Raw genomic sequence first — 15,734 nt, 5'->3', positions numbered from 1 at the left:
AAAAAATGCAGTAATTTTTTAACTGACATTCAATAAGACTTAAGTTTTCTGATTTTAGTATTGCTTAGTTTAGGTGGCCAAACAAATGGGCTAGATCCTTTTCTATGAAGGGCCGCAAATATATGGAAATAGATTCTGGGATGTTTTCCCTATTTCTAAAAAAGACATTAAGACCTTACCCTTTATTGCAGTGAGAAACAACATTTTGGCTTCTAAGTTTTTGTCATGTCTCTCACTATTGAGGTAGCACCATCACCATGTTTGCAATCAGTATCAGCCCCCTTTCCAAGCTACCTCCTCCGTTTGACTGCCCCATTTTTGTTAAAACCACTAGTAGTGTTTTTCCAGCAACCTAAGTTGAAGGTTTATAGGTCTCTCTTGTCCTCTTATTCTCCTTTCTTAACCTAGTTTTTTGAAATCCCTTTCCTGCCTCAAAATGGTCTTCCCTTTCAATCATGCCTTTGAGCCCTCTAGGGTCCTATCTGTGTCACTGTTACCACAGACTGGCATTGCCACTTCCTGTGTTTGCCTGAAGCGAGTCTAATGCACCTGCAGAGAGCTTCTAGATGAGCCATCTTGGGAGCAGGCACGACAGGAAGAACTCAAGTCAGCAAGATAGAAAGGCCCGGAATTAAAAGCTCAGCCTCCACCTCCTTAGCTAAATGTGCTTGGACAACATATTAAACATATTTGAGCTTCAATTCCACATCTGTAACGTGAGGAATAATGCTTACCTTGTAGCCTTTTAGTAAGAATCAGAGATAGTGTAAGGCTAGCATATCTTCATATAACTACCGTAGATTGTATAATGTTTTGTAGAGTAGACACACAGTAACTGGTAAATATTACTTGCATTCTAAAACATTGAATGGCTTTCCATTCTCTTCTTCCATCTAGGCCTTTCTGCTCTCATCTGGCCTTGTCAAAATGCTACTTTTTTGGTTCAAATTCACCTTTAAGACCCAGCTCAAGGGTTATCTCCTTCAAAATTATTTTTCTAATAATACCAAACTGTTAAATTCTTATAACACTGTAGCAGGTGTGCCCAGTACTTGATGATACTAAAATAGTAACAACAAAATGAAATTAACATTATTAATTTAGCTCTATTTATAAAGACAAACATCAAATACTCTCAGTGTACGTTTTCTCATTCCTTCCTTCTGTATGTATTTATTTATTTATTTAAGTAGGTGGAAGCCAACTCTACAGCATTTCCGTGGTGGCCACAGCAACTGCACATTCGGTTGCTACAGAGGCCTCTCTTTCCTTCATTCCTTACTACCAGGGGCTTGAAAGTTGCTGGGGAGGAAGTGGATACATTTGCAAAATTTCTCCTAGGAAACTCCTAAGAAGAAAACAATCCAGACTCCAGTCCAGAATACTTCTGACACACTAAGGCTGCCCAGGTAGAGTGAGGTGAATGAAAACAATCAGCCGCTGAGAGAGACACAGCCAGAGAGCCCTGGTGAATGGCTGGGTCTGCAAGCGCCCTGTGACTGACATGGAGCTCCAGACTTAGCCATGCAGACACTAAGGGCAGGTTCTCAGGTGCACATTTGTTAGGTAAACAAAAGAGCTAGATAACTGGGGGGCTGGAAGCTGGAACGGTGGGAATCCAGGCCAATTTGAGAATAAACTTGAGCCCTAGCTCCAGTGGCGAGTGACAATTCATGCACAGGCAATTGGCCAAAATGGGCTCTAATACCAGAGGTAAAAGAAGCGTGGGTGAATAAGATAACCACCACATTTTCAGCAGAAACACCAAAGCTCCAAGTCTGAGAATAGGTCCAGGACTGTGATGCTGTTTTCTGGAATGTTCAAACCTGGTAGCAGTATGGAATTCTCCAGCTTGAAGAGGACACTTGCGTGTGGAGAACCTTACAATAGAGGCTGGAGTCCCATCCACCAGCCTGATCAAGCTATTCAAGTCTCTGAGTTTCTGGGACTCAGAAAAGGACTTATCCAGAATAGGATGGGATTTATCACAGGATATTGGATTTTTGGCCATGTACACTGAGGAAACTACAGAGAAAGAAAACTTCATCCTGTTAATTTGGACATGTAACATTCTCAAGCTGTGACTTTATGTGAGGTTCAGTTTATTCTAAACAAAGAATGAACTAACTCCCTTCAGAATATACTATTTTCCACGTACTGGTAAATTCCTTACTACATGTCAGCATTTTTTAAGTAATTTAAGGCTGTTTTACCTTGCCTAGTAAACTGATAATTTTTCAAGTGCAGCCATCATAATATATACCTATTCTTATCATTCACATGGTCAAATACCACCTATTACATGTAGTAGGTGTTCAGTAAATATTTGGAGAATAAATTAATGTGTAATGATATACAGGAATTTTTCATAAAGAATTGATTTGATATCATTTTCATATTTGTGTGTGTTTAATAACTTTATTTTTCCCTTCTGGTTCAATTTGGTCATGAGATATTCTGAAGATTAATGAATAAAATATTTATGACTTCTTTTAGAAAGGCAAATGAAAGATCAACATAATATTTCCTCTCTGCACAATAAAGCCAGAGAATTCCTCATATCCCTAGGGTGAATTCACCCTAAAACTCATTTCATTCTGTCTGAAATATTCTTTTAATTTATTAATGTGAATTTAAAGAGTACTGGCCACGCATATCTTGCAAATTAGTGCATCAGAGTAAATCCTTGCCTTTTCTTAGTCCTTTTATACCACAAAAATGCGCAGGCTACACTTTTTGAAGAAAAGTCTTTCTAATTTAAATACAATTACTTAAGCACCAGCCTCATGAAATGAACATCAACAATTTGAACTAAAACTAGCTCTGGTTCATGCTCATTCATTCAATTAATCTCATCTAGTACTTTAAAGTAGGCAACTACCTACTGTTAGATTTTTTTAAAGCAGTAATTTCACAGTTGCATTCTTATTCAATTGTCACATTTGTACAACAAAGCATTAAAAGATTGAATGAGTGATAAACTTTACTCTGAACAGAAATAGCACTTGCACTAAAGTTCAGAAATGGTATTTGCCTTGAGGAAAATGGATACCATTTTTGGAGGATCAACTGTTTGCCAGACACTGTCTTTAAGAAGTAGATCTGTGCACTTAGTCTTCATAGTGACACTATGATATATTATTATTTCCATTAAGTAGATGAAGCAATTTGAGTCTCAGTGATGTTAAATAATTAGGAGTTTATAAAGAATGTAATAAGCAGACCTCAGTTTCAATAATCGGGTGATTCTCATCCCAATCTCATCCCGAATTTTTTGTTCTAAGATAGGATGTATTTAGCAATCTTCTGTAACTGGCATTAAAAACCAGACCAGAAAAACAAAAAACCAACTTCTTAAGAAAAATTCATCCTTTAATTTTCTGCCCAACAAACCATCTTCTTAACGTAAAAAGGAAGTGGCTTGACATTGAGAGGAAATAAATGGTACATACCATTTCAGAAACTCCCAACTAGACTTAAAAACCTGTTAAATAGGGATACATAATTCTAGTAGCACATTTAAAATCATTATGATTGACTTCATTTTTAAGACTATTAATTCAGATACTAAATAGATTCTTTATGAATGCTTCTTAAACTTTCTATGTCAATTAACAATCTGACACATACACACACCAAATATCTACTACATTGTTATTGCATAAAACAGATTATAATTGATGCTGAAGTAATATGACTGGATAATGTAAATTACAATCACTGTTTCACGATTTGTCCTATATTTATCAGGCACTGAGGGTTTAAGAGGAAGCAATAATATAGCTCATAATTATAAAAGGCCCCTAGGAAGGTTTCCAATATTTTTTTATTTATTAGTTCAGAGCCTGTATTAGAGCCTTTAAGATAACACTTTAAAATGTATTATGTCTATTTGACAAGTGACACTCAAAGATATTAAGTAACAGTGTTAGAAAGTGTTGGAAATGTGATTCAGATGCTGACGCCTGACCTCTGTTAAATTTATTTGGGAAGGAAATAGGAGGGTTTAGTAGACCAACTTTCTCACCGAAAGGTGATGTGAAAACCTGCATGTTAAAGTTGAAGAAGTAATAAATGTAACATTTTTGCTGGTTTCTAATTCATCATGCTCAACTTTTTACCTCTGGATGCTCAAGGATTCTTTATGTTTGCTTCTGGTTATAGTCCAAGGATCTTCATTTATGTATAACCTACCAATCTATATATCCACATCTATAAAATGAGGATTATATGTGCTGCATGATGTTGTCACAAAGGCAGTAAGAGCACCAGGATGTGGTAAGCATTAAATGTACTTCACAAATAGGTTCTTTTATAGTAGAGATTTTCAAATATAAATGGTAACATGCAATGAGAGCTAGACTCAGAATTTATACATAGACATTATTTGGATCAAATTTCCTAGGATTACTCTATATCCTAGAGTACTTAAAGTCATATGTGCATGTTCCTATCTTTAATAATAGACTCAGGTAATTCTCTGGATCAAATAAGCAAGAGAATTTCTCTGTCAGTGAGTGATGTAGGAAGGTATTTTGAAAACAAAAAAGAGGAAAATCTCTACTGTAGTATATATTTTTATAAAAATTAGTTATAATTGTTGTTTATTATATACAATATATATTTTATTATACACCAAATTCTTTATTTATTGGCATCTTTTTCAGTTGTTTTAGTTTTTAAATAAAATTATTCTAAAACTGAGCATGACAAAAAAAGCCTGCAGTTAAAATCAAAAGGATAATTCACAGGAAAAATCTTCTTTTCAGTCTCTAATTTATCATACATGAGCAGCCTAAAATCTCAGGTCATTGTCAGTTCCTAGCCATCAATGCTGGACTTGGCCCTCCTGACAGAGTACTGGCCATCCCCTTCTCTAGGTGTCCTTGTCATTGATGTCCCTTGAGGAGCCTTCTTTCCTGCATAACAGATATTTCTTTCTCATCCATCTGTGATAGGTTATACCCATATGTAACTATATTTAAATATAAAATAAAAATCTAAAAGAAGGTGAAGAAAATTATGCGCAAAAATGCACTTATCCTTTACAAGTCTGTATTCCATGATTTTAGATCAATGCTTGGGAGATAAATTTTGCTCTTCCAGGTAGAGTGGGCAAAAAAGTCTCTTGGTTCACCCTTACTTTTGCTGTGAAAAGTTTAAAAATAGACCTAAAGAGTAACATGACAATAAAGTAAATTGCAACTACTATTTTTCATGGAAAAAAACTATTTAAAATAAAAATTCCATCTCTTTATCAGCTTTAGATAAATGTTGATTTTTTTAACCTACCAATGAACAAAGGCAATTAGGTGGAATGCTCTATGTTAATAAAACAATGGAAGTTGTTAAGTCATCTAAATTATTTATATTCAGACTTTAACTTGCAATGTAGTACCTTAAAGAAGATTAATAGGTATATAAAGTAGAGAAATAAAGTGCCGTTCTGTTATTCATACTTATTCTCCATGTCCTTTTACTAGTCATTAAATTAATCATATACAAATGCAATAAAAGTTGTATTTATGACTTCATTACATACTCTGAAATATCTTATGCAAATATTTCTTCCCTATTTGATTATAACTGGACCCCAAAATATTTCTCCTGTAATAAAGACAAGAATTAATGTAAAAATTACATTAATAAACTTTGTTAAATGTTACAAATTTCTCAGCAAAATACTAAGAAGTTATGCAAAACCCATGGTAATTATATGTCTGTCTATTGCTATCATAAAATAGCATGAAAAAATTTTTTAAAAATTGAAGGAAGAATTAGGAAGCTAGATGAATCAAATAAGTACCAAATTAGGAAGACATCGATAATCAAATCTGAATATGATTTTGTACCAATGAAGATGGATGATGTGATGAGCAAGAGTTTCAGTGTCTTCTAATTTTGTCAGTTCCCTAAGTCTGTGAGGCAATAACAATGCTGTATCGTTATCAAAACCTGGGTGTTATGTACAATATACATACAATGAAAATTGATTGAAGAAAGAAAATTGATTAAAGAAAGAAGAAAAAATTCATTATTTTGCTTGCTACTTTTTACAGTTTTCTTTTAGGGTTTTAGTGGAATATGAGATTAGACCAACTTATTCAAAATACCTTTCTTTAATGATTAAAAAATGGTAATTATTTTGACCCACTGCTTGGCAAAATCTCATATTTATTCTCATTTCAACTAATTCAAAGAAAACAGCTATAGCTAATTAAGATAAGCAAATAGTAGCAAAAGCAAACTTGCACTTTAGCAATAAATGAAAGTTTGCCTGGCCATACCTTATTTTCCTATGGTCTATTTTCATTGACTTTTTGAAAGTACATCTTTTTATAGAAGCAGAGTAATCACTTGTGCTCCCTTAGTGCATGAGCCAATTCCTTCCTGTAAATTGTGTATAGAAGGTATTGATTTATAATTTAAGTTGATCTAACTATGAAAGAAATTAGAAAATCTAGGCCATATTCTTTTGTTAAAAAGAAATAATTGTTAGAAGGACATTGGAACTCAAACACATAAAGAATCACATCTCTTACAAATATTCTCCCATTCTGTAAAAAAGAATGGCACCTAATCTTTTAACTCACTAAAATTTTGCTATTTAATCAAAAGCATTTATAAGCTTTTCTTGTTTAAGGTATTCTTCTAACAAATAATTGAGTCTAGTTTAATTGCATTTTTTAGTCATTATTGATTTGTGTTGCAAATTTACATTATCAAGAAATACGTGTGGTATTCTATGTCAACATAAAAATGGTATTTTTAAACCTACTGAAAGAATTACAGGTACATTAGCATTAGTATGCATACGCATAATTGGAAAGCTGAAAAGGATTTTTAGGATATAGCTAGACTATTTAAAATTTACCTTGAGGTTTTTGTTCTTGACTTCATTCTCTTGAATTGAAATTGCTGCAAACTCAACAAATCTGTATTAAACATAACTATCTTCAAACTCTAATGGGTTCAAAAAGTGAATCTTGACCCTATAGTAACTGTTTTTGGGGAAAACACATGTCTGTTCAGAAGACTGGGAGAAATGCCATTTTATTATGCAGTAAAGAACAGTATTTCCACACCCCAGGAGCATGGGAATATGTGAATACTTAATAAAGAGAGAACAGTAGAAAAAGTGTTTTATAATAAGGGCTGATATATGGGGAGGATTTGAGAGCACTAACTTAATGATAGCATATGGGCAGGGGGAAAAGTACTAGAAATATGGTATTATGGGGGGAAAAACCCTTATGTGAGAAGGAAGAGGACTAGGTTTCCTTTCTTTCCTTCTTGACTAGATCCGGCTTAAATATACTGTATAACTTGGTACCTTGGTTGAGTTGATACCAGATGAAGATTAAAATTTTACTGTGATACTAACATTAATATCTTGAATATGAGGATCCTGAAGAAACTGCAACTATCGAATTAATGGTCTTGTGTTCAATAGTCATTTAGCTGATAAACACTTAATGTAAGGGTCAATGAAGGTGCTAACTCCACCAGAAATATTCTTATAAATCCAATTCACTGTTCCCTTTCATAGTTCAAACATGAAGAAAGAATGTGAAAGTATGTTATGATCTTATATAGTGAGAAATGACTATGGTACTGGTAAGAACAGGTTTTGCCAACACTAAGAACTTCACAGATAGTACCATTTCTTAATGGGACCATAGAGACAAAAAAAAAAAGATATAAAAAATACTGAGATCTCATGAATTTACGGAAGGGAACACTGTCAGTGTCACAATGCTGGCCTACAGTTGTTTCCTAACTAGTATCCACTTAAATTTCTGATGCCATTTATGGCAGAAATAGTCTATTAATTCATTTTCCTAAATATTTAATGGCTAGGAAAATGTTTACAATATAATCTTAAGTGGAAAGAAAAAGAATGTTCATGGAAGGCATAAATATACCAGCATTTTAAAAAATATTTTATTGATTTATTTTTAGAAAGAGGGGAGGGGAGGGAGAAAAAGAGAGGGAAAAACATTGTTTGGTTGCTTCTCACACATGTCCTAACTTGGAAGCAGCCTGAAACCCAGGCATGTGCCCTGACCAGGAATTGAACCATCAACCTTTGACTTTGTGGGACAATACCCAACCAACTGAACCACACTGGTCAGGGCTGCCAATATTTTTATACAGATACTGGTTTCATTTTTTATAATAATCATGCACTATTTTATAATTAAAATTAATGTTACCTAACAATATTTTATACATATTTTATATCACTATATAATGTTATATAATAAAAAGATTTTAAAGATATTATCAATTTTCCAAAAGGAGAATTGTAAAAAACTAGTAAGTCAGAATGTATTTGCAAAGAAATATTTATCTTAATCAACAAACTTCATCTCTTCTTCCAAAATATTTTTGTTCCATGCTCGATTTTTAAATATAATAAAATAAATAGCTGGAACACATATTAGAAAAGAAATGTTATCAAAAGTGCTCATGCAATTAAGTTTATCTTCAGCCTATTTATTTAAAAAAATGTTCTTATGGAAGTTTTCTGGTTAAATATTTATAGTTTTTATTAGCTCAAATAAAAATATATAAATGAAGGAGCAATTATCTCTTATATCTGACAACTTCAAATTTTTTTCTTATTTAAGATGTCACTTGAAAACAAGCATTTCATGGCAATACCAAACAGAAGAATAGTGACATTTAAAATTTTTCTGTAGATTTCAATAGCCTAATTTTCTCACCAGTGCACATTTATTCTATCACTTATCTCTCACTAAATCACCTACCAGTTCAGAAAAAGGGAAGAATTGAGAAGTTGACTCATAGCTAGAAGGAAAGAACCTCACCTTTGATTCCACCTGACACGCTTTTTATACAGTACCATCCGCTGAGAATTATTTTCTCTGAGAGCCACTATGCTCCTGGATAAGAAATTAATACACACACCTTCCTTTGTATTTATCTTTCAACAGTTTACACAAGTTACTAGAAGTCAGAGAGTACTTTGTTTCAGGGGATGATGTGTAGATTCATTCATGGAATCATCCAGAAATACAAAGAGAAACAAGTAAAGTTGGAAGATTTTTGTGATTCTGATATACAAAGGGGTACACCAATCCTTGGACATATTGGTGAAAGTTTTAGAGGATAAAGGTGTTAAGACTGTAACGATGACTACTGATTTACTGCTCCTAAACCAATGAATAATGATTTTGAATAACAACTGACAAAATATCCACTCTGAAACTAAAGAAGGGTAAAAAGAGCTAAAAAGAATATATTAAAAAAAGCATACATAACTAAAATAACAATTTAAAAGACAGTATGCAGTTTAATGTTTACAAATGACATTGTCTTATTGAGTTTTGAAAGTTCAATTCACTATTTTCAAACTGGGAATAAAATATAATATGTGTAATTTTTTCTAGGCTGTACATTATTTTTAATCCAGATGTACGTTAGAGGAAAAATATCTTTATTTTTGTTCTTTATATACTGTCCTTCTAAAAGCATTTCTCAAATATACTTTAGATTAAGACCAAAATAGCAGAACTAATCAACTGTCTCTTTTTATGTAAAAGAACAAAATTCCCTCCCCCTATTATTTCTTTTAAAAAAATTACTATGGACATAAGATATTTTCAAACCCTGGTAGATAAATTTTCTAAGAAAAAACAAATGTCATTTCATCTATCGGAAGTTTGGTTGTTTGAGGGTAACAGTTTTCCTCACAGTCTCCTTTATAAGGCACTCAATTTCTATTATTAAATCTTCTTTTAGGAGAAAAACTTAAAATTTTGCTTTATTTCACTACAACATTAAAAACATTCTGAAGACCCAGTGACCCAACTAATAAAAATGTATAATCATAAGAGGAAAACATTGTCCATACAGTAGGATAGAGGAATATAGGGCTGGGCAAAAGTAGGTTTACCATTGTGAGCATAAGAAACAGTTTATCATTGCATTTATTTATTGATTTATTATTATTATTAACCTTCTTTTCCCTACCCCTGTACTTGTGTTTATAAAGTTTCCACTTGAAACTGACTCATTAAAAACAGTAATGACCTAAAAAATGTAAACATTGTCAAAATACTGAACTATTTGATAAATTGTAGCAATAATTCAGTCTATAGAAAATATATTCAATGAGAATACATTTAGGCATTTATAATTTCTTTAAATAGTATATTATAACCACCAAGTCCTAAAAGGTAGCCAGTAGCTACATTTGGCTAAGGAACACCTGAAATGTGACTAGTTCAAATTAATATGTGTGGCATCAAATACACACAAAATCTCAAAGACTTAGTAAAAAAAAAGGCAAATATGTCAGTCATAATTTTTATATTGAATACCTATTTAAATAATACTTATGTTTGATATAATGTGTTAAAAATAAACTAATAACATTGATTTTTACCTGTTTTCTGTATATGTTTTTTTAACATAGCTAGTAGAAAATTTTAAATTATATATATGTCTTGCATTAGATTTTTATTTCTTTGGCAGAGTGGTATAAACAACTAAAGATACGTAAGAATATATCCTCCTTTTACAGTTTCTGCATCAGTCTAGTTTCTAAGTTTAAACTAGCACTTGAAAATGACAAGTGTGATTCTTGGTTAGTCTGGAGCCTCTAAATGTGAGTAAGATTTAAAAAAAAAAAAACAGAGTACCAACACTTATATATGATAAAATAGACTTTTAAGATGAAAGCTATGATAAGAGACAAAGAAGAATACTACATAATGATAAAAGGAATAATCCAACAAGAAGATATCACCCTAAAAAACATTCATGCGCCCAACATAGGACAGAAATATAGTCACAGTAGATTTTAACACCATATTAACATCAATGAATATATCTTCCAGACAGAAAATCAGTAAGGAAATGGCAACTTTAAATGACACACTAGATCACATGGATTTAATTGATAACTTCAGAGCATTTCACCTCAGAATAGCAGAGCATACATTATTTTCAAGGTCACATAAAATATTTTCTAGGATAGACCACATATTAGGACACAAAACAAGTCTCAATAAATTTGAGAAGATTGAAGCATGTTAGTAAACATTGAATTGGTTAAAATGGGTTCAAGAAACAAACAAAAGATACCTTGAAACAAATGAAAATGAGACCACAACAGCCCAAAATCTATGGGAAATAGTGAAAGTAGTCCTAAGAGGGAAATTCATAGCATTACAGGCCTACCTCAAGAAGCAAGAAACATCTCAATAAACAATCTAACCATATGCCTCCAGGAATTAGAAGAAAAAAACAACAAAACAAGCTCAAAGTGAGGAGAAAAAAGGAAATAATAAAATCAGAGCAGAAATAAACAAAATTGAGTCTAAAAAAAAATACAAAAGATCAAGGAAACCAAGAGTTGGTTCTTTGAAAAGATAAACAAGATTGACAAACCTTTAACCAGACTTATTAAGAAAGAGAGAGGACCTAAATAAATAAAATCAGAAATGAAAGAGGAGAAGTAACAATAACTCCATAGAAATACAAGGGATTGTAAGAAAATATTACAAACAAATATATGCTAACAAATTGGACAATCTGGACAAAATTGATAAATTTTGAAATTTTAAAATATATCAAGTTGCTTTAAAACAATATGTACAACTGTAAAAGTTGGAGTTATTTAAACTTTGAATATGTACCAAGGCTCCTCAATATTGAAACCTTGTGGCCTTTTTGTGCTTCTGTGTTTTACTTTCTCATTAGGCCATGTAAGAAACTGTGTTCTTGTTATTGGTGGAGGGGCCCTCACTGATATCTAGGCTTGGAAAGATTTCCTTTGTTGTTTCAGATTTTCTTGTCTGGCTTTGATGGATGGTGTATGGAGCTAGAGGATATGTGGGAGGGATTTCTCTAACATTGACATCTATTCCATCTAGGCACTTATTGTAGCATAAAAAACTTTTTTGTTATTAAAATTTATTAAGAGTGAGTAAGCTCAAGGGAGATTTTTGTGCGATGTAAGTCATCCATATGACATCAGATATCAGAAACCAACATGTTAAAGAGTAATCATATATTGGCAGTTAAAATCAGAAGGCAAACTCTCAGACAATGTCTACTTTTTGGACTCTAATTTATCATATATATGCACTACATTGTAATATTCTGATGATAGTAGAAATGCCCCTTGAGATACTGCGATAAAAAATGTAAATTTGCAATAATAAACTGATTTAGAAAAGTATTCAAAGAATTCTTTTCAATAGTAGTTCTGGTATCATGCCTTTGAGGGCAAACAATTAAACCAATGTTTGGCTCTAGAGGATTTAGTAATTTATGCAACATTACTCAGAAACATATAAACTGATTTTTAAGTGGGTATTCATACCGTCATAAATCCATCCAGCAAACCTGAATCGGGTTTCGGAGGTGCCTGCAACCGTTCCATTGACCATTTTTCAATGATGGAGGAGACTTGTGTATTTTCAGTGTTTAATATTCTGAACCCTGTCATGTTAACACCACTGTATCTGTAGGGTTCTACATCAAGAGCAAAGAGGTCCTGAAAGACAATTTTTCATGTTATTATCAACAGAGTATATTTACAGGCATGCATAACTAAAATAGTCACTTATTCTTACTTCCCTTAGGATAGTTAACATCAATCTTTCTCAAGTGATGTTAAATATTATAAATCACTAAGATTCCTAAGACTATCCTCATTCTTTGCCAATGCAAATATATATACTTTATGTAAACATATATACTTTACTTCGCTAATACAAATATATATACACACACATATATGTATAGTGTATATATGTAAAGCATATATATACACACATGCACACATATACTTTACATATTTATAACATTTTAATTCCACCAATGGAGCAACAGGCTTTTTATAACCACCTTTAAGATTTATGTAAGATTTCTTCTCCATGTTAAACAAAGCTTGCCTTTAAATATAATACATTAACATTTTATTTTTAACTGAATAAAGGTGTTTTTTTCTATTTTCCTTTATCCCCTTAATGCCCCTTCTACTTCCATCCCAAACCCTCTCCCCGTCACCACACTGTTGTCTACTCCATGAGTCCTTTTTCTCTCTCTTTTTTTTTTTTTGCTACATATCTCCACTGCCCAACCAACCAGAGCTGTCATCCTGTTCTCTATGAGTCTGTCTCTAGTTTGTTAGTTGAGTTTGTTTATTAGATTCCATAGATGAGTGAAATCATATGGTATTTGTCTTTTCCTGACTGGCATATTTTACTTAGCATAATGTTCTCCAGGTCCATCCATGCTCTTGCAAAGGGTAAAATTGTCTTCTTTTTTACATCCAAGCAGTATTCCACTGTGTTAAATATACCATAGTTGTTTTATCCACTCATCTGCTGTTGGACACTTGAGCTGTTTCCAAATCTTGGCTATTGTAAATAACACTGCAGTGAAGGTGTACAATAAAGGTATTCTTTCTATGCCTTGCTTCCTTGGCTAATGATTGTCATTTTTATATCTTGTGTTGTCTTTTTAAAAAAGAAACAGGTCATAAAATATGGCTTCTAACTAACTAAAGTTATTTCAAAACTGAGAAGAAGAGTGAACACTGGCTTTTTTGTTGTTGTTGCAGAATGCTTTCAGTACCTTTGTCTTAAATCCTCCCTGGCAACTTCACCATAAGGACCCCTTTAGATTTAAGTTGCCCTTTCCAGTCTGCATACAGTGAATTCTCTTGCTTTGCCCTTGAGATTTCCCAAGAGACAGGAGGCCAAAATTATCAGGGAATTTGGATGTCACTATGAGAGCATGCATCATGTGGGGCTTTTTTCTTCTTTGGAACTGATCTTAGAGACAACATGAGAACTGGGGCAAGATTAATGCCACTGGTCTTATGCATCATTTGTCTTGGACCCTTGTTTGTGTTCTGTGTTGTAAAAAATATAATGGAACTTTAAGTTTTTCAATATTTGCTATCAAGCCAAGTGGATAGGTGTAAATAATGTATTGCACTACATGCTAAGGGGTAAAAGAGTAGAAATCAGCAAAAGTCAGAAGCAAGACAGATGGCTTTTAATTTGGAGTCAGAAACAACTTCATAAGGCAGATGGAATTGGAGCTGCCATCAAAGACTGGCCAGGCTTTTGAGAGGCAAAAGAAATAGGAGGCCACTCAAAGTGTCAGTACAGACAAAAATTAAGAAAAAAACAACAACATAAGACCTATTCAGGAGACGGATATAGATCAATTTCAAAAGAGAATTCATGAAAGAGAATAATAGCAAACAGACAAAACAACTAGAAAAGTTTGGTTAGAATCAAACTAAAAAGAAGTCTTCAATTATAGGTTGAGTTCTATATATCCTAAATGAGATGTTTCATTTTTTTTCTTACTGATACTTTTGATTTCCTAAAATCTTATGATTATGGTAGAACTGAATTTCAGTAGAATTAAAATATAATTCCCTGATGAGTGAAGGCTTCCATTCCCTCTCCATCTGCCTATCATTAAGTTTCCTAGAGGCCACAAAAAATCTCCTAGTGGGAAGTCTCCTATGGAGATAGCTCGGCAGAGTTAGAGACATACAGCTGTTTCACAGAGGAAGGCATTGAAAAGAAACAGGCCCAACTGGAGTCACTTTCTCAAAGCTCATGTCACCAAACCAAGGCTTAGTACCTAACCTAATGCCGTTTCAACCTACCCCAGGAGTGTCATCTTAACTGGTCAGTCTAATTTCCTGGTCAACACCAGTGAGTTAATTTGCCTAACTACTCCTAAATAGTCAAAATCCTTTTGTCCCCCCATGGGAGGTAAACTTGCCTGAAATAATGCCTTTCTTCCTTTATGACTTCTTTTTTTCACCCCTTCTTTGCCTTTCAACCCCTCAGAGTTCTTCTCTACTTGGTAAATAGGTTGCGGCTCCATTCAGAAATTGTTCGATAAAGCCAACTAGATCTTTAAATCTACTTAGTGAAATTTTATTTTTTAGTAAAGAAAAATCAGGATATGAAATGATAAATAGAGCTAAGAGTAAGTAGGTCTGGTAAAATGGTAAAGTCAGGTTTTCATGCATATTAAGGAAAACTGTGTGGTGGGTATGTAAAGAGAAAAGATAAAGGAAATGTTCAACTTGCTAATTGTAAATCAAATCACATTGACTTTTTAAAAATCCACCTAAACACAGGCAAAAACAAGATAGTAAATTTAATCTACTAAAAGAGCAGCTTCAATAAGCATGATTCTTGTAAAGTCAATAGTGCTAACAACATAAGAATTTGTGATTTTCTAAAACATTGGTTTCTCAGCACACTAATTTTAAAATCTATTATTTTATCTAAAGCAATATAAAAATAAGACAATATTTTGAATTTAATATCAGAAATGATATTATTTCAAAATCATCACTTTTTCACCAAAATTTTTTAGTTCTCTGTGATGAGATAATTCTTCCTGGGTTTTATAAGAATGATGTACACAGTAACTACAAAAGTGCCAGTCATTATATTATTTCTTCTCACTCAGTAACCTATTTCCCATTCTGAAAAGTTATAATAATACAATGTAGAACATTATCTTTATGTTTTATGAATTACTTACCAGAGTGGTAAAGATATAATGATAATATTCTGTCATCATTCCCATAGCTAATGCCTAAGAAGTAAAAAATAAAAAAGAAATATAAACATATTGATATCAAAAGTACACATTATATGAAATATGCCAATAAGGCAAGTGAGAGCAAAATAGTAGGATGTTATAAAAAA

At 32.7% G+C, this 15,734-nt stretch overlaps 1 protein-coding gene across 5 annotated transcripts in view; it reads right to left on the bottom strand.

The window, feature by feature from the left end:
* The window catches only part of GRIK2 (glutamate ionotropic receptor kainate type subunit 2), a 605,654-nt gene that overhangs the window by 310,722 nt on the left and 279,198 nt on the right, over positions 1-15,734 (bottom strand). For all 5 annotated transcript variants that reach the window (XM_054569762.1, XM_054569766.1, XM_054569765.1 and 2 more), the window contains 2 exons: positions 15,568-15,621; positions 12,359-12,532 (listed from right to left, as the gene is read on the bottom strand). In XM_054569762.1, the coding sequence (XP_054425737.1) occupies positions 12,359-12,532; positions 15,568-15,621 (228 nt within the window). The remainder of the gene's footprint in view (positions 1-12,358; positions 12,533-15,567; positions 15,622-15,734) is intronic.

This window comes from Pteronotus mesoamericanus, unplaced genomic scaffold, assembly GCF_021234165.1.
Source record: "Pteronotus mesoamericanus isolate MK-2021 breed Mesoamerican mustached bat unplaced genomic scaffold, CSHL_Meso_final contig_20, whole genome shotgun sequence".
NCBI lineage: Eukaryota > Metazoa > Chordata > Mammalia > Chiroptera > Mormoopidae > Pteronotus > Pteronotus mesoamericanus.
This window is presented reverse-complemented; position numbering and strand designations above follow the sequence as displayed.